Source organism: Hyaena hyaena, unplaced genomic scaffold, assembly GCF_003009895.1.
Source record: "Hyaena hyaena isolate Hyena2069 unplaced genomic scaffold, ASM300989v1 scaffold_0, whole genome shotgun sequence".
Classification (NCBI taxonomy): domain Eukaryota; kingdom Metazoa; phylum Chordata; class Mammalia; order Carnivora; family Hyaenidae; genus Hyaena; species Hyaena hyaena.
Genome location: NW_024080632.1, coordinates 2,463,374 through 2,483,084, shown reverse-complemented (window position 1 = coordinate 2,483,084; position 19,711 = coordinate 2,463,374). Strand labels below are relative to the sequence as shown.

The 19,711-nt window shown below is 44.2% G+C and overlaps 1 protein-coding gene across 2 annotated transcripts in view; it reads left to right on the top strand.

The window, feature by feature from the left end:
- The first annotated feature begins 5,274 nt into the window (after positions 1–5,274).
- TCTN2 (tectonic family member 2) overlaps positions 5,275–19,711 on the top strand; it is a 29,427-nt gene continuing 14,990 nt past the window's right edge. Inside the window, exons 1-9 of one of the 2 annotated variants that reach the window (XM_039239663.1) lie at positions 5,275–5,452; positions 5,588–5,695; positions 6,165–6,241; positions 7,080–7,275; positions 10,678–10,778; positions 15,295–15,491; positions 15,919–16,045; positions 17,236–17,377; positions 18,766–18,831. In XM_039239663.1, the coding sequence (XP_039095594.1) occupies positions 5,374–5,452; positions 5,588–5,695; positions 6,165–6,241; positions 7,080–7,275; positions 10,678–10,778; positions 15,295–15,491; positions 15,919–16,045; positions 17,236–17,377; positions 18,766–18,831 (1,093 nt within the window). In that variant the 5' untranslated portion in view covers positions 5,275–5,373. Of the gene's footprint in view, positions 5,453–5,587; positions 5,696–6,164; positions 6,254–7,079; positions 7,276–10,677; positions 10,779–15,294; positions 15,492–15,918; positions 16,046–17,235; positions 17,378–18,765; positions 18,832–19,711 lie in introns of both variants that reach the window. The other variant, XM_039239596.1, reaches the window with a different exon arrangement.

Here is a 19,711-nt window from a genome sequence, read left to right as displayed (position 1 = left end):
TTGTTTTTAAATGCATACTGACAACAATAAACAAATGTATGCTGACAAAAACCCGTTTGTGTATACAACCTTGTATGTAAAGAAGATTTTAATTTTCTCTCGATACCATCTCAGAAGCTGAGTCTCATGTAAGTTTGGTGTTTGGTTAGATGACTTCAGGTAGATTTTGTATTTTGTATTTATAACTTTGTTAAATACACACAGATTTGGTTGGTCACTTGACAAGTATTTGTGAATCCTTAAGTCTGAGAATCTTGTCTCTTAAACGTACTATTTAATACTTCATAGCCTCAGTGTAATGGGAATCGCTGCTTCAGGTCTAGGAGCCATCAGATACCTAAAAGATAAATAATTTCAAAGAAGCTGGTCAGGGTTTTGTTACTACTTTTTGTTTGAAATGTTTTGTGTACTGGCTTAATTCTGTTTAGGTTTTATTTTTAACTGTTGTTTTTATGTTTGATGTAATTTTTTATAATAAAATAATTTAAATTTTCATATTTGCCTAAGGTATTTTCTCTTACTCATTGTTTATTTCATGCTAATTCAACTTATCTTTAAGTTTGTACCTTAGCTGGATTTGGTCAAATGTCATTCAATTTTTTATTTAACTCTGAAGAACTTTTATTGATTTATTTTTAAATGTGTTTAAAATTTTTTTTTAATGTTTATTTTTGAGAGAGACAGACAGAGAGAGCTTGAGCAGATGAGGGGCAGAGAGAGAAGGAGACACAGAATCCGAAGCAGGCTTCAGGCTCCAAGCTGTCAGCACAGAGCCCAACATGGGGCTCGGACTCATAAACCGTGAGATCATGACCTGAGTCAAAGTCGGATGTTTACCTGACTGAGCCATCCAGGTGCCCCTATTTTATTTTATTTATTTATTTTTAATTTTTATTTTTGTTATAGTTTTGTTTTGTTTTTGAGACAGAGAGAAACAGAGCATGAGCAGGGGAGGGACAGAGAGAGAGGGAGGCACAAAATCTGAAACAGGCTCCAGGCTCTGAGCTGCCAGCATAGAACCCTATGCAGGGCTCGAACCCACGAACTGTGAGATCATGACGTGAGCCGAAGTCGGACGCTCAACTGACTGAGCCACCCATGTGCCCCCCTATTTTATTTTTTTTTAGTAAGCTCTGCGCCCAATGTAGGGCTTGAACTCACAACCACAAGATCAAAAGTTGCATGCTTTACCAGCTGACCTAACAAGGAGCCTCTGATGAACTTTAATTTCAATTCTTCCTAAAACTATATATGAAAATATTGTTAGAGATACTACGTAATAATAGATTGGTATGAAGTATTTAATAAAAAGTTTCTAGGTCTGAAACTATTAGAAGAGAGATTTGATGTTTGCTTGTAATTTCATTTTGGGAGGAAGATTAACAAAATTTTACTTATTTGGTATTTTCATTGGATAAAGCAAGCTGGTATAATGTGTGTTTTCCTGTCATAAAAGTAAGACGTCCCTTAATAATTAATTTTAAAACCATGAAATACTCCCTTATTGAGTAAATAGTTAAATATTATAACCATTACCCAATCTGCTAGTCCAAGGTAGTCCCTTGGGCTTTACAAAGATTCCTGCTCCCATACTTTTTTAAAAAAAAGTTACTTTGTTTATTTCAAATAATCCAAAAAATAATTTGTAAGACTGTTAGTGATTCCTGGAAGAGGGCATGGAATGTCTCCAGCAGTAATGGAGAAGAGAGTAAATATGTGAACATATTGGGGTTTGGAGCAAATGGTCAAAAAAGAATTCTTCCATGCAAAAAGGGTGGTTTTATGAAAGCACAGGGACAGGACCGTAGGCAGAAAGAGCTGCACCTGGGCTGTGAGGAGTGGCTGGGTTGTATACTTCAAAGTAGTGAAGGGGTTAGGGGGAGTGTAAGTCTCTAAGGAATTTAGAATCAAGGTTTCCAGGACCTGAGGGGCTACCTGCTGTTAGGAAAAGGTCATATACGACTGTGTCGTAAAACCTCAGTCATGAGACCCTTCAGATCTAGATCAGCGGGCCATATGTTTGGAGGATGATTTGAAGGATGATTGTTAACGTATATCTTGGGTGGGACGCGGGGGGTGGGGGGGGTAGAGATAAAGGAAGTTACGAAGAAATTTTTTTTTTTCAAATATATTTTTATTTATTTCTAGGAGAGAGAGAGAGAGCATGAGCAGGGGAGGGTCAGAGAGAGAGGGAGACACAGACTCCGAAATAGGCTCCAGGCTCCGAGCTGGCAGTTAGCACAGAGCCCGACGCGGGGCTCGAACCCGCGAACCGCGAGATCATGACCTAAGCGAAAGTCGGACGCTTAACCGACTAAGCCACCCAGGCGCCCCGTAAATTTGTATGTTAAAGGAGACTTGCAGGATCCTGCAGCTCGGGCTATTTTTAAGCTCAAGTATTAACATCAAGGAGCGCCTGGGTGGCTCAGTCGGTTAAGTATCTGACTTAGGCTCAGGTCATGATCTCACTGCTCTGGAGTTTGAGCCCCACATTGGGCTCTGTGCTGAGCCCAGAGCTTGGAGCCTGCTTTGGATTCTGTGTCTCCCTCTCTCTCTGCTCCCTCCTCTATTGTGCTCTGTCTGTCTCTATCAAAAATGAATAAACATTAAAAAAAATAAAGTATTAACATTGAAGCAGTTGAATTCCTAGAGGAAGCTCACACTGCCTTTTTTTTTTTTTTTAAGTTTATTTATTTTTGAGAGAGAGCATGAGCAAAGGAGGGGCAGAGAGAGAGAGGTAGAGAGAGAATCCCAAGCAGGCTCTGCACTGACCGCGGAGCTTGATCTCACGAACCTATAGCTGAAATCAAAAGTTGGCCATGTAACCAACTGAGCCACCCAGGTGCCCCCATCAATGACATTTTTATATAGAAGTACACTATTTAAAAATTGGGGCTTTTAATTAATAGTTGAATTGAAATTTTATGCCTATGTATTATCTTAATAGAACTGATTACAAAGAATTTTAAGAAAAATTCTCTAATTTGAATAATATTATTGTAGTACCTCACAAATAACATTTTTTAAAAACTTTTGAAGCCTTTTTTTTTTTTTATTGTAATACCCTAGAATCCATAGTTCATTTCGCTACTGGCTAATAGCTTAATGCAACCAAAAGCAGAAAATAAAAGCATACTTTTAGTAAGTACTATCTTTTCTGATCGAACAGAAAATGATAACATGCTTTTATAGAAAAGAAACTAGGCATACTAGGGGAAAAAAAGAACACTCACTTTCATGATTCCTCCGCCCCCCAGAATTGGGAGGGTTAGAGAGTCCCTGCGAATTGCTATTTGCGGCATTTCTTTACCACAGCAGGATGTCACAGCTCGAAGTGTTGACAGGGTTGAGGTCTGTGGTTCCATATGACCTAAAACTAAAACATTTTCATTTTGAGTGTCTGACAAGTGATGGTCCCCAATACAAGTCCCCAAGTACTGCGTCTGCTTACAATATTTGACAGCGTAGCCGTAATGTTAACATCTAGCAAAGTAGAACTCAGTGAGAATAAAGATGTGTAGTACCTTTAAAACACCCTCAGGAGCACTAGTGTTTGCCTAAATCACTTTCTTACATTTCCCCTGAAGTAAAAGCATTTTGACCCAGGGATTTCAAGTCATTCAACACAACCATTTTCCTCAGTGAAAATGCTTATTCCTCTCTTGGTCAGGACAGTGAGTAAATAGCAGCAATAGGTTACGTGATGACCCTCCTGTTAGAAACGTTCTAAGTTTTACTCCCAGATGCACCAAGAGATATAAACGCTTTGCTACCCCAAGAGGAGCTGATGTGCGGGGTGGTGGTGGGGGTTTCATGCTAATTACGACGGCAACAATCCAAGAGTGGGCAAGAGCCGAAGAACTCAGCGCAAGCACTTGTAGAACCTCAGCTTTCAGACTGCTTTCAGAATGTCAGGTTAGCCCATCAAGTAACAGGGCAAACATTGATTTGGCATTTGCTGTTTGTCAGGCATAGTGAGCGAATACTTAACCATAGGCCTGGCATTGGCCTAGATTCCATATATGTTACCTTAATCCTCACACCACCCTCTCAGGGAGGGACTATGATCTCCCTTCTATAGATGAGGCAACTGGAGTTTAGAGAGGTCAGGTGACCTGCCTCAGTCCAGCAGCGACCTCAGAGCCTGCACACCTAGTCACTGAACTATAATAACGTCTGAAATGCTTTGAGGTTACCGATGTAAGATTTGGGATACTTTTGTATCTGCCCCAATGCTGGGCTAAACGTTTAGTGTTCTTTGAGAAGATCTGCTCTGGGGGCGCCTGGGTGGCTTAGTCGGTTAAGCGTCCGACTTTCGCTTAGGTCATGATCTCGCGGTTTTTGGGTTCGAGCCCCTCGTCGGGCTCTGTGCTGACTGCCAGCTCAGAGCCTGGAGCCAATTTCAGAGTCTGTATCTCCCTCTCTCTCTGACCCTCCCCTGCTCACGCTGTCTCTCTCTCCTAGAAATAAATAAAAACATTAAAAAAAAAAAAAAGATCTGCTCTGGAGTGCTGACAGCTCTGTGCGGTAAATACAAACGGCAAAAAACTCTTCAAAACACTGGGAGGATGAGAACAAAAAACAATTCAACAGCACCGCAGCCTCATCCCTTTTGTTCTTCTCCCTCCCCAAGTCCCCATAAAAATGACGTTTATTAAGGAGCTTGTTTAGAAGCCAGTGCCTGTAGGTAGGCTCGCCCTTGCGTGTGTGGCTGAATCCATTCTTTTAATTTTTTAAAAATGTTTTATTTTTCTGAGAGAGAGCGAGACAGCGTGAGCAGGGGAGGGTCAGAGACAGAGGGAGACACGGAATCTGTAGCAGGCTCCAGGCTCTGAGCTGTCAGCACAGAGCCCGACGCGGGGCTCGAACCCGCGAACCACAAGGTCATGACCTGAGACGAAGTCGGACGCTTAACCGACTGAACCCCCCAGGCGCCCCATAATGTTTTTTTTTGAGAGACTGAGAGACAGAGCGCGAGCAGGGGAGGGGCAGAGAGGAGACAGAGAATGAGATGATGACCTGAGCTGAAAGACGCTCAACCGTCTGTGCCACCCAGGTGCCCAGAATCCACTTTTTTACACTGGACGCAGACTCCTACTTTCTCAGGAGCCTCGACTTCGAGGTTTAAGGGCGCAAGGCCTGTGGGCGGGGCCTGATGTCGCGCCCGGGGCCGGGGGCGGGCTCTCTGCTGCTGTTCACCCAATCGCCGCCCGTCGCTCCGCCAGGCCCGCGGCCGATTGGTGGTTGCCATAGCTCCGGTTGGTTTGACAAGATGGCGGCGGCGGGACGGCGGGGTCTCCGTCCTCGCGTCCTGCGCTTCGCCGCTCCTGGCGCGGGAGCGGCCCTGTGAAGCGGCCCCGCGCGGCCACAGGCATGGGCTTGCCGCCGCCGGCCCCTCTGCTCTTGGGGCTGCTTCTGCTGGGCATCCTAAGGCCGCTGTGGGGGGACCTGGGTGTGTACGGCAGGGCAGGGGCCCGCAGGGCGGGGGAGGGGGAGTGAGGATGAGGCGTTTAACGGGCCAGACTTGGGACTCCTCCGGGTGTCCCTGCAACTAGTAACTCCGTCCTTCCCCTGCTTTCCCGCCCAGTTTTCATCCCTGCTTTCATCCGCATGACCGGCCCTGAGGTCAGCGCTTCCCTGGTCGGAGGCATCGAGGGTGTGACCGTGTCCCTGGCATTGCTGCCGGACGAGGAGGGTAAGGAGTCCGGCCCTCCCTGTGGGGAGCGTGGGGGTTGGGCTAGGGGGCATCCCAAGGAGGCGGTATCCCGGGAGGTGGCATCCCCTGGGTCCCTGGCCTCTGTCCCCTGCAAAGTCGGCGTGGGAGCAGGGATGGGGGGCTGCGGTGGCCCAAAGAGGACCGACACGTCCGTCGGTGAAAGAAAGGCCTGGAACAGTAATGGCTGGTGTTCACTGCGCTGCCTATCCCTTGGGCCTTATAAGCATCACTGCATTTTCCCAGTGAGAACAGTGATGCACTTTCACTCCATGTAATACGTGAAAGACTGAAGTTCAGAGAAGTTGTCACTTGCCCAAAGTTGCACAGCTTGGGAAGGGCCGGAACCCAGGCTTGGTAAAGGATTCCCTCCTAGGGAGCCTGACTCCGGCATGCACACCCTCAGTGGCTGGGCACTACTGCCTCCTCGCATCCTAATCTTCTCCTGTAGGATTACTGCCGGTTCCAGCTTGTGGCGCCCTGACCAATGACACAGGAGACTGGAGCCTGACTGTGACCCCCAGTGTGGTGAGGCCAGAGGTGAAACAACCCACATTTAGTGTTTCTGCAGTGCTGACTTGGTTGGACAAGGGATGGTTTTGTCTGTGTCTGAAACTGCTGTGAAACTGCAGGTTATCGGATCGAGGGCCGCCCTCCAGCCCAGAGGTGCTTTCATAGGCGAGCGGTCCTTGGACGGGCTTCAAGAAGTTTGTGAACTCCCTGAAACTGTGTGTAACATTATGCGTGTGTGCGTTTTCCTCATGAGATGGTTGCCAGCTTCTATCAGATTTTCAAATGGATCTGTGACTCAGAAATCTTGATCTCAGCTCAGGTCTTGATCTCACGGTTTGTGAGTTCAAGCCCTGCGTTGGGCTCCACACTGGACATGGAGGCTACTTAAAAAAAAAAATCTTCCATTTAATAAATGTTTTACTGAATGCTTAGTATGTGCAAGACATCAGCTCTGGAGATATGGACAAGAAAGACTTTGCATGCACCCCAGAAACTGGGGACACTTCATTGACTTTTTTTGGTGTGTAGTCTTCTGCCACTATGCTGGTAGGATGATAAAGAAACTAAAAAGATGCTAGACAAACTGTGTTAATTTATCAGACAGATCTGTGTTTGAAGTCTTCTCTATCCAAAGGTTGCTTGCTTTTCTGTTAAAACAAGGATTGGGAATCAGGGCTTGTGAATCGCCGTAAGATTAGCGGCTGAAACTGAATAGAAGGATGTCAATTTTGCAAACAGTGTTCCTTTCCTAAAGTGACCCGAGGCAACTGCGTGATTTTTTTGTGTTTCCCATTATGCGTTCTCATATGCTGTGTTGAGTCACCTTAAAAAGTACAGCATATTTTCCTTTCAGAGTGCGTTGGAGGTGACAGTGAGCTTGAAGAGGGGTCTGCAGAGGTGTTCCTCTGACGAGACGGGTCCCTTCTCAGAGGCCCCGTGTGTCGTCCAAACTCTTCTGGTTTCAGCATCTCGCAATTCATCCTGTTTAGCACATCTGCTCGTTCGAGTGGAGATTTATGCCAACTCTTCTTTGGCCCAAAATGCATCAGGCAAGTAAAGTCCAAACGTTCACGCCGAACGTGGTCTGTTGGATTATGAGCGTATGCTGTACCCTCTGTATGCTTTGCTCTGGAGTCAGCGTCGCCTTCCTTGGCCTACTTTCCTTTCGTTTAATTTTCTTACTTTAGAAGTTTCCACTTTGTATGATTGCACTTGATTGAGATCTCTTTTATTCTGCTGTGCCATTTATATCTTTGTAGGCTACCTTAAAGGGAGAAAAGGAGGTTTGTTTCTGGGTATTGATTCTTACGACTCCATCTTAAAACAAATCCCAAACCAGAAAACTCAAGGGAAGGATTAATGAAGGAGTTGACAAAAAATAAAACAAAACCAACTTCCCCCCGCCCCCAGTAGATTTTCAGTGAAAGCTTTGGACCTCCAGCTACCTTTCTAGAGTCAGCCTGTTAATTTATGTTTGTGGAAGCATGTGGTATTCTCTTGTTTCAAGACAATACACACACACACACTAATAACACACAATTCACTATTCTATACCTTTTTTTTTTTTTTAATGTTTTTTTTTTTTTTATTTATTTCTAGGAGAGAGAGAGAGACAGCGTGAGCAGGGGAGGGTCAGAGAGAGAGGGAGTCACAGACTGAAACAGGCTCCAGGCTCTGAGCTGGCAGTCAGCACAGAGCCCGACGCGGGGCTCGAACCCACGAACCGCGAGATCATGACCTAAGTGAAAGTCGGCTGCTTAACCGACTAAGCCACCCAGGCGCCCCTTTTTTTTCTTTTCTTTTCTTTTTTTTTTTTTTAATGTTTTTTTTTTTTTAATTTATTTCTACTATTCTATACCTTTTAAAAATAAATTCCATAGAGGGGCATCTGGGTGGCTCAGTCGGTTGAAGGTCTGACTCTGGCTCAGGTCATGATCTCACGGTTCACGAGTTCGAGCCCCACATCGGGCTCTGTGCTTATGGCTCAAAGCCTGGAGCCTGTTTCCACGGAGGAGCCTGCCTCTCTCTCTGCCCCTCCCCTGCTTGTGTGCTCTCTCTCTCTCTCTCAAAAATAAATAAACATAAACAATTGATAAAAAAGAAATAAATCCCATATAAATGTATGCAGGTTCACCTCCTTTTTCATAGCTGCAGAGCATTCCACTGTTTGCAGATACCATTGTGTATTTGACTAGTCTCTTACTGATGGAATCTAAGTCACTTCCGGTTTGTGATACGTAACTAGTGCTAGAGCAGACATCACTGCGCACATCGACTTTTGGGCGTGAAAACGGTATTGTGTCAGTCTCCCTTTCACACGGCAGTTTTCTAAGAACAAAAGAATGTAGCTGGGCCAGTGTTGAAGGTCTACTCTGATAGGTGCCACCACCATGTTCTCTGTCTCCTGCAATCAAGTCTAGCACTGTTGACTTTGCAGGCCCCTGGATGAAGGGAGAAGCGTTCCTCTTTAGTAGCGAAGGTCTGTCACTTGTCGCTGTGAGACTCCTACACTGTCACTTCCTGTCTCCCATGCCTCACTGTAGTCCTCCTTGTGATTTCAGAAGTTGAGGAGGATTAGATATGTTCAGATGGGGACGTCCAGTGGGCCACTCTGCCTTCAGTGGGCTTGGTGGAAACATCTCTAAGATATATTACCAAGTGCAAAAAGCAGCTGCACATGGGTCCTTAGCATGGAGTAAGGCTATATATTTGCATACAGAAGTTCTGGAAGGCTATCTGAGAAGCTAACCGTGTGGGGCCATTTTGGCAAGTGGTGTGGGACCAGGAGGGGCGGGCTCGGAGGACTTCACTGTGTACCTTTTTAAAGATCCTCTTGAGGCTTTTTAATTAAAACTTTTTTTAAGTTTATTTAATTTTGAGACAGAGAGAGAGCACAAGCTGGGGAGGGGCAGAGAGAGAGAGAGACACAGAATCCAAAACAGGCACCAGACTCCGAGCTGTCAGCACAGAGCCTCATGTGGGGCTTGAACCCGTGAACCGTGAGATCAGCCAAAGTCAGACTCTCAAGCACCTGAGCCATCCAGGTGCCCCCTCTTGAGTGTTTTGAACATGTGAATCTGTGAGCAATTTAAAGGTTTAAAGTTTTGTTTTTGGGGAAAAAAAGAGAACATTCTCTAAATGCTTAAAATTTAAAACAAACTAAAAAATAATCTCTGGTGGGTGCTACAGAACACCACGGGAGGGATAGCTGTACCATTCAACGTGGTGACCGTTTTAAGAAATATGCTTCGCTACGATTAGGTAATATATCAGAACGCTTTTGTACAAATAGCCAAACTTAGACTCTTCGTGTATTGGTAGTTATGAGATGTCCGCTCTGACCCCATGAAGGTATGAAAAATTTTGCACCCAGTCAGACAGAGAGCAGAATGAGAACAAGGACAGAAGGACAGATGGGAGGTACGTGGTATATGCCTAGTAACAGTCACGCTCGCAAACGGCATAGGAGACATATAGGTAGATACGCAGATATCTATCTATATCTCGCATAGTAAAACCCTATTCCAAAATGCCTTGTTTATATTCCACAGGTTTGATTATACTGATGGCCAGACTCTTGCCTGAGTAACAGACTATGTTACTCAGACCTCCTTATTCCTGAGACCATTGACACAGTGGGGTTCTACTATATTCTAGCATAGACTGTATAATTAGTTGTTTTTGAGATGCTTCAACTGTCATGTCATTGAAGTTAACTGTTATAAGTGATCGCTATGTAGTTTTTCAACATGTACCAAATCCTAGGACAAACGTAAAATTCAAAGCTAAACTTTATCCAATAAATTATCGCAGGGCAACTGGAAATATTCCTGTCTGGATTCTGAGTTAGGAGGTTGAAATGTAATGTGACATATTCCTTTTCCAATCTATGTAAAAATTATTAATTTCCCCCACACTTCCGCACTTAAACTAGAATCCGGATATAAAGAGTTGGGTCTGCAGTGCGATAGGACTTGAGGTTGAGCAGGTAGCATGATTGGACATAATCTTGTGGCTAAATGGGCCCCCAGATAAGGTCTCTGAAATGTCCTCACGGCTTCAGTTTCCTCTGCTGGAAGGGGTAATGAATTTGAAGGGGTCAGTGGTTAATGTCAGTCTGTGTTATGAAAAGGATTGTTCAGTGTATTGAAAAATAAAGTCAGTGCATTACCTTTATCCTAACTTGTATATTTTAGTCATGATTATCTTTAGGATCAAGCGTGACTTCAGTTTAGTATAACTAGCATACTTCCTATATTTGGGTTTTTGACGGAGTAGTAGATACAGGCCTCAGCTAGGGTTTTGCGTAGCTCAGGGGTTCCTTAACGTGTAATATTTGGTCATAGTGATTTGTAAAACAATGATTCTGCTTTCTTTTGAGTGTCGAAAACGTGCCAACGCTTTGCCAGAGTGTTTCACAGCTGGACTTTTCTGTCATTTGTACTTTCCAGAGAATGTGACTGTCATTCCGAACCAAGTGTATCAACCCCTGGGTCCTTGTCCTTGTAATTTGACCGCTGGGGCCTGTGACATTCGCTGCTGCTGTGACCAGGTACGCTCTTCTCGATTACAGGTGCAGAAGTTATGGTACCAAATGGCATGTGGAGACTCACAACAGCTCCCAGCACAGCTTCTCACGGATGGGCTTTGAAATCTAAAGTTGAGTTTTGTGTTGTAGATAGTTTTTTTTTTTTTTTTTATTTTAACTCATTTTTAAAGTTTATTTATTTTGAGAGAGAGAGAGAAAGAGAGACAGAGCACAAGCAGGGGAGGCGCAGAGAGAGAGAATCCCAGTCAAGCTCTGTGCTGTCAGTATGGAGCCCGATGTGGGTCTTGAACCCACAAACTGTGAGATCACGACCTGAGCTGAAATCAAGAGTCTGATGGTTAACTGCCTGAGTCACCCGAGTGCCCCGCAGATTGTTTTCAAATTGAGTATTTTCTTATCTAGCCCAGTCAGTCTTATTTATGGAAGAAAAAATGTTATCTCTTTGGAGACAGTCATGATTGAGATGATTATATTGAGGATGGTTTTACTTCCAGTATTGGTATTGAGAAGTCTTCACAAAAAGATAAAAAGGAAGGAAAATACATTCTTCCAGTGATTTCTTTGGGTAAACCTGTAGAGGTGCACCACCCCCACTGCAATCTACCTTGAGAACGTTTCCATCACCCTGACCGGAAGTCTTGTGCCCCCCTCGACCTCTCCCGTTCCCCGGCCTCTGCCCATCCCCAGGCCCGTCTCCACCCGCCGTCTGGCTCTGGACTGGCCTGTCCTGGGCACTGCATGTAAACAGATCCCTCTCACACGTGGCTTTCTGTGTCTAGCTTCTTCCTCCCAGCATGTTGTTTCCAAGGGTCATCCGCCTTGTGGCAGGTGTCAGTGTTTCTGTCCCTTTTTATGGTCAAGTCACATTCCGTTGCATGGACAGACCACATGTTGCCAATCCTTTCATCAGTCGATGGATGCTTGGATTGCTTCCACTTTTGGCTGTTACGAATAAGGCTTCTGTGAACATGTGTGTGCAAGTTTTGGTTTGGATGCGTGTTTCCATTTCTCTTGTATATGTTCCCTAGGGGTGGGGTTGCTCTTTGAGGAACTGTTTTCCCAAAGCGGCTGCACGGTTGTTACATTCGCGTCAGCAGTGCAGAAGCCTTGCAGGCTTTCCGTCTGTTCCAATAATCTTTTTGATTATAGCCATCCTAGTGGGTTTGGAGTGGTATCTCATCGTGACTTTGATCTGTATTTCTGTAGTGGCAAACGATGTTGAACATCCTTTCGTGTGCCTATTGGCCATTTACATATCTTTGAAGAAATGTTGATTTAGATCATTTGCCCATTTAAAAAATTAATTAATTGATTGATTTTTAAATTTATATCCAAGTTAGTTAGCATATGGTGCAACAATGATTTCAAGAATAGATTCCTTAATGCCCCTCACCCATTTAGCCCATCCCCCCCCACAACTCCTCCAGCAACCCTCTGTTCTCTAGATTTAAGGGTCTCTTATGTTTTGTACCCCTCCCTGTCTTTATATTATTTCTTCCCTTCTCCTGTGTTCATCTGTTTTGTATCTTAAATTCCATATGAGTGAATTCATATATTTGTCTTTCTCCGACTAATTTTGCTTAGCATTGTATCCTCTAGTTTCATCCACACAGTTGCAAATGGCAAGATTTCATTCTTTTTGATTGCTGAGTAATACTCCATTGTGTGTGTGTGTGTGTTTGTATACCACATCTTCTTTATTCCTTCTTCTGTCGATGGACATTTGGGCTCTTTCCATACTTTAGCTGTTGTTGACAGCGCTGCTATAAACATTGGGGTACGTGTGCCCCTTCAAATCAGCACACCTGTATCCCTTGGATAAAAACCTAGTAGTGTAATTGTTGCGTCATAGGACAAAGAAGTTTTTACCTGCTTTCTCCTCTAGGATTTTGGTGGCTTCCTGTGTTACATTTAGGTATTTCATCCCTTTTGAGTTTGTTGTTGTATGTGGTGTAAGAAAGTGGCCCAGGTTCATTATTCTGCATGTCGCTGTCCAGTTTTCCCAGCACCATTTGCTGAAGAGACTGTCTTTATTCCATTGAATGTTCTCTCCTGCTTGGTCAAAGATTAGTTGGCCATACGTTTGTGGGGCCATTTCTGGGTTCTCTGTTCTGTTCCATTGGTCCAAGTGTCTGTTTTTGTGCCAGTGCCATACTGTCCTGATGATTACAGCTGTGTCATACAGCTTGTCGTCCGGGAGTGTGGTGCCTCCAGCTTTGGTTTTCTTTTTCAGGATCGCTTTGCTATTTGGGGTTTTTTCTGCTTCCATACAAATTTTAGGATTGTTCTAGCTCTGTGAAGAATGCTGGTGTTATTTTGATAGGGATTGTGTTGAAAACGTAGATTGCTTTGGGTGATATTGACATTTTAACAATATTCGTTCTTCCGATCCAAGAGCATGGAATAGTTTTCCATTTTTTGGTGTCTTCTTCAATTTCTTTCATAAGCTTTCTATAGTTTTCAGGGTATAGATTTTTCACCTCTTTGGGTAGGTTTATTCCTAGGTATTTTATGGTTCTTGGTGCAATTGTAAATGGGGTCAATTCCTTGATTTCTTTTTCTGTTGCTTCATTATTGTATAGGAATGCAGCCGATTTCTGTGTATTGACTTTATATCCTGTGACTTTGCTGAATTCATGGATCAGTTCTAGTAGTTTTTTGGTGGGTTTTTCCATATAGAGTATCATGTCATCTGTGAGGAGTGAAAGTTTGACCTCCTCCTCACCGATTTGGATGCCTTTTATTTCTTTGTGTTGTCTGATTGCTGAGGCTGAGACTTCCAACACTATGTTGAATAACAGTGGTGAGAGTGGACATCCCTCTCGTGTTCCTGACCTTACGGAGAAAGCTCTCAGTTTTTCCCCCTCCTTTGCCCACTTTTCAACTGGATTTTCTTTTTGTTGCCTAACTATATGAGTTCATTATACCTCTGGATACTGGTCCAAATCAGGTATATGCTTTGTGACAAACATCACCCATTGTATAGGTTGTCTGCTTGCTTGTTGGTGACATTTGAAGCCCAAAAGTTTTTTTTTAATTTGCTAAAATCTCATTAGTCAATTTTTCTTTTGTTGTTTGTGCTTTTAGTGTCATATCTAAGAAAATGTTGCCTGATCCAGGTCAAGTGCATATATATATATTTTCAAAGTTTTTTTAAATCTATTTTGAGAGAGGGGGAGAGAGGGTCGGGGGAGAGAATCCCAAGCAGGCTCCATGCTGTCAGTGCAGAGCCCAACATGGGGCTTGAACTCACAAACCATGAGATTATGACCTGAGTCAATATCAAGAGTCAGATACTTAACTGACTGAGCCACCAAGGTGCCCCTCAAATACATATTTTAATCCTTCTTTGAGATTGAAGAGGACTGAGAGGTGCAAAAGAGACATATTTACTGTGATCCCAGTCACTCCTATGTTTGGATGAGTGCAGTTGTGCCATGGTTGGTTTTGCAAAACAGAAAAGGAAAGTTTAGGACCTTTATTTATATTGTAACTCTCATAGCAACAATTGTACTTATAATAACAATTACATTTAATTTAAGAATAGAGCAAGCACGTCAGGGGCTCCTGGGTGGCTCAGTGGGTTGACCATCCGACTTCAGCTCAGGTTATGATCTTATAGTTTGTGGGTTCGAGCCCCGTGTCAGGCTCTGTGCTGATGGCTCAGAGCCTGAAGACTGCTTCAGATTCTGTGTCTCCCTTTTTCTCTGCCCCTCCCCTGCTCACGTTGTCTCTCTCTTTCCAAAGTAAATAAACATTTAAAAAATTTAAAAAAAATAGAGCACGTCATCTGTCAGTATCAATAGAAACGTATGATATTCTCTTTCTCATTCTGCTGGACTGCAGTACTGTGCCCTGTTTCTGACTTCTTTCGTGCTTGTCATATACGGTGTCCATATATATAGCAGCAGCCCCTGGCAGGGTTTGGTATCTGGGTCAGTGATGTCAGGGAACCAAGGATTTGGGACATATTCAACTTTTAGCCCTCTGAGTCTGTGTGAAACGAGGAAGAATATGGATGAATAACTGAATGCAGGACTGAAGTGGTGACATTAATTGGGTCGTGTTATAATACAGCGACAGCCTTAAGATTTCTTAGAGAATATGGACTGTTTGCCCTAACTCAAAATGTCTTTAGGTTTCTCTGGGCTAAGGGTTTGGATGGTGATGACAATTAAAAAGGGAAGTTTACTCTGTTTTATTCCCCACTTGGAGTCTCTTCCATATTTTCTTTTCCTCATACTGGTTTTTTTTTTTTTTATGGGCACATCTGTGTCCCCAGCAAGGGTGTGGTTCCCTAGAAGGTCTGAAGTTCCTGACTTGGAGGCTCGTAGGAGCTGATGAAAGAAATTCTAGCAGGATTTTACTTTCTGTGAGCACAGAGACTGGTAGCCTGTATGGGGACCGTGTCGTTTCACGCTTCCTCGGTGGTGTCCTGCTCCCCCCGCCCCCTGAGAGCTGGTGGTGGGCACCCTAGAAGCTTCTGTCTGCTCACCGCTCCTTCACATTTCCCTCCAAGGAATGCTCGCCGGATGTCACAGGACTGTTCAGAGAGGCCTGTTTCACCGGAGTGTTTGGAGGCGACGTCAACCCCCCGTTTGACCAGCTGTGCTCCGCGCAGAGGGCGCCGGGGGCCCCGGGCTGGTTCCCGTTGCTGTGTGTGCAGTCGTCGCTGGCCAACTCGCCCTTCCTGGGCTACTTCTACCATGGCTCCGTGTGCGTGTCGGGGCCCCCGCGGGCTTGCCCGAGGCCCTCAGCGGAGAGGCGGTCCTCCGTGTCCCTTAGCAAGTTTGTGTTAAGTCTTTGAAAGAACTGGGCCTCACCCAAAAGAGATTGGTCAGTTACCACCAGCAGTGAATAGCGATTACCTGGGTTTGGGGAACGAACGGGCGGTGGGCTCATGGGCTTAGTTTCTTTCTTGCACCTTCCTGTCGTGTTGAAAATTTATAGCTTTATTATTATTATTATTGAAGTAAAATTCATGGAGCATAAAATTAACCACTAACCACTTTCCAGTGTACAGCTTTTTGGCTTTTAGTACAAATGTTTTTATAATTAAAAAAGTAAAAAAAAAAATACAAGAAGACTTGTTTTTAGCAGATACCGGCCCAAAGGAGTAGTGATAACCCTCATTGATTTGCAGGTGCCCTAGGCCACATGCTTCCATGGAAGTGTATCTGCATACTGATCTGAGGGACTTCTCAGACTTCGGTTACAAGCAAGGAGATGCAATCATGACTGTGGACAAGGCCTACTTTACCATCCCACAGGTACTGATTTCAATTTTAATATGTGAAGGCCTTTCACAAATTTCCCCTTCCTGTTGTTAATTTAACTTATACTGCTGTGAAAAATCTTATCCTAAGTTATTTATTTTTCTCCTGTGGATTTTCCAGGTACTCAACTCTTTATGGTCTGTGGGTTTTATTTTTTTTTTTTTTTTTTTTTTTTTTNTTTATAGGAGAGAGAGAGAGAGAGACAGCGGAGCAGGGGAGGGTCAGAGAGAGAGGGAGTCACAGACTGAAACAGGCTCCAGGCTCTGAGCTGGCAGTCAGCACAGAGCCCGACGCGGGGCTCGAACCCACGAACCGCGAGATCATGACCTAAGCGAAAGTCGGACGCTTAACCGACTAAGCCACCCAGGCGCCCCTGTGGGTTTTATTTTTTAATAGCCCCTCTTAAATTAACCAGTGTCTTTGCTAAATCTCAGAGTGAACTTACCAACCAAAACAAATTCTATAAATTTCCATGGAAATAACTACCATTCTGCACTTCTGTTAGTTTAACGGCCAATTTCTAGTAAGCTATAAGTATATAATTTAATATAATATTGTAGAGATTTAAAAAGTATCTCAAGGTTATATAGAGTTGTATGTAAAATCTTTATTTTTTAATTTATTTAAAAAAACATTTTATTTTTGAGAGAGAGAGAGACAGAGACAGAGTACAAGCAGGGGAGGGTCAGAGAGAGAGGGAGACACAGAATCTGAAGCAGCTCCAGGCTCTGAGCCGTCAGCACAGAGCCCGATGTGAGGCTTGAACTCATGAACTGTGAGATTATGACCTGAGCTGAAGTTGGATGTTCAACTGACTGAACCACCCAGGTGCCCCAAATCTTTATTTTTTTAAGCCCAAAATCATGAGGAAAAAAGTATTTGTGGAAAGAAAACACCGGAATCTAAACTGTCTCTCTTCACCGTTTAAGGAATCCAGTTTTACAGTTTTAGCAAAAATCTGGTTGTCATAAGGGAGAGAAAATGAAGTTGAATGTAATCATGTTTCTGCAAAGTAAGTGGAGCGGGGTGGGGAATTTTCTTTGTTTTTATTAAATAATACTTATTGTGACAAAGCTTCCAGACTTTGTGTAGCACATTAACTAGAACACTTGCACCAGACGCTAGTCTGTATTTTATGGTTTGAAGAGAGGTCACAGCCCTGTCGGATTCTCCCTGTCCCTCAGGGCTCCCTGGCTGGGCACTGCCTGCAGCACGCGCCGGTGGCGTTCCTTCAGAATTTTGATGTGCGGTGCACCACTGACTTGGAAGTATACCAAGAGCAAGAAGATCTTGTCAATGTGAAGATAAAGAATGGTGTGCTAGGAGGTATGTTCCATTGGTTTGAAAAAAGAACACAGACCCGAGTGTCGACAGAAACTGCATGAGAGCATAAAACTCTCCTATTGGATCAACTTAAAATATTTCAACTTACAGTTGAAGAAAGCGTTTCCTTCAGAAAAAGTCCAGTCCTTAGGACCGCACATTGCATTTTAGTTCCTCTTTAAAAGTTGAGGTAAGGGGCGCCTGGGTGGCTCAGTCGGTTGAGTGTCTGCGGCTCTGACAGCTCACAGCTTGGAGCCTGCTTCAGATTCTGTGTCTCCCTCTTTCTCTTCCCTTCCCCGACTTGTGCTTTGTCTCTCTGACTCTCTCTCAAAAGTAAATAAACATTAAAAAAAAAATAAAAATTGAGGCAAAATGGACAACATAAAATTAACCATTTTAAATGCTTATTTTTGTTTATTTGTGTAGAGAGAGAGAGGAAGAGAGAGAATCCCAAGCAGTCTCCGCACTGTGCAGAGCCTAGTGTGGGGCTTGATCTCATGAACCACTCAGTCAGATGCTTAACCGACTGAGCCACCCAGGTGCCCCTAAAATTAACCATTGTAAAATGTACAGTTCAGTGGCATTTAGTACATACACAGTGCTATGCTGCCATCACCTCTGGCTATTTCTAGAACACTTTCCTCTTCCTAAAGGAGCCCCCGTACCCACTAACAGCCTCTTCTTTCTCCCCGTGCCCTGCCCCATAGCAACCATTAATTACTCTCCATCTTTATGGATTTGCTCATTCTGGAATTCCCCTATCAAAGGAATCCTACACTATGTGGACTTTTATGTCCAAAAGACCGGCTTCTTTCACTCAACATCACGTTTTCAAGGGTCAGCCACACTGTGGCAGGGACCGAACTCCCTGGGTAACATTCCATCGTGTGGATATATGTGCTACATGGGTTATCCATCCATCCTTTGATAGGCATTTGGGTTTCCAGCTTTTGGCGACTGTGGTAGTGCTGCTCTGAACACTTGTGTGCAAATGTGTGTGTGAGCACATGCTTGCATGTCTTCTGGCGTTATACCTGGCAGTGGCGTTGCCGAGGCACGTGGTAATTTAACTTTCTGAGGAAGCACCAAACCGCTTCTAAAGCGAGCACACCGTGTTACCTTCCCCCTGGCTGCGGGCTGCCTCTTCGTTCCTACGGGAGGGTAGCCCTCGGGATTATCATCACTGACTTTGGACTCTCCTCCTCCGTTCCTACTAGATGCCAAGAACAGTGGCATCCCCTTTGGTGGCACGCGGGGAGTGGGAGAGGTTTTGAAGCTGGCACACGGGTCAGGCGCAGTTCCGTGCTTGCTGGCTAAGCTCGCCCTTCAGGAAGGAAATGCGATCGTGGTGGGCGTGTAGTCCAGGGACCTTACCTTCTGTGTCTTTTCAGGCATTGTTACACCAAAAGTGATCTATGAGGAAGCAACCGACCCAGACAAATTCATCACCGGTACAGGTACTTTCATGTCACACTTTTATATCACCTCTGCAAAAATACGTGTGTCATTTCCTGTAAATAGTATATCACCCTAGAGTAAATACATTTTTACTAAGAATTTAAGGGGGTTCACAGCAATTCGAATTTTGTCTGTTCCACATGTTGTTCCCTGTTCCCTCTTTCTTTGCTTCAGAGCAGTTTTCTGTGCCCTGAGCCCTTCCCCACAGTCCTGAGTTATGTCGGCTAAGGGTCCCTGCCAGCTTTCAGGGTCTGTGGACCTTTTCTGGAATGTTTTTCAGGGAACCAGCATTTATGATTCTTGTTCTCTCTTCCTTTTTCTTTTTAAGTCTGTTTGTTTATTTATTTATTTACTTATTTAGAGAGAGAAAGAGCAAGCACAAGTCAGGGAGGGGCAGAGAGAGAGGGAGAGAGAATCCCGAGTAGGCTCTGCATTCCTTGCTCAGCCTGACGTGGGGCTCGATTTCATGCCTGAGAGATCATGACCTGAGCCAAAACCAAGAGTCAGATGCTTTACCAACTGAACCACCCAGATGCCCCCTCTGTTAAAAAAATTTCTTGAAAGATTTTTAAATTTTTAAGTAATCTCCACATCCAACATGGGGCTCGAACTCATAACCCAGGGGCCAAGAGTGAAATGATCCTACTGACTGAGCCAGCCAGGCGCCCCTCTTTCCTTCCTTCCTTTCTTTCTCTTTCTTCTTTCTTTCTTTCTTTCTTTCTTTCTTTCTTTCTTTCTTTCTTTCTTTCTTTCTTTCTTTCTTTCTTGCCTTAGCCTTTCTCTTCTTTTCTTTTTATTTTGTTTTAAATATACTTCATTGTCAGGGTAGCTAACATACAGTGTGTGCAGTGTGCTCTTGGCTTCAGGGGTAGATCCCCA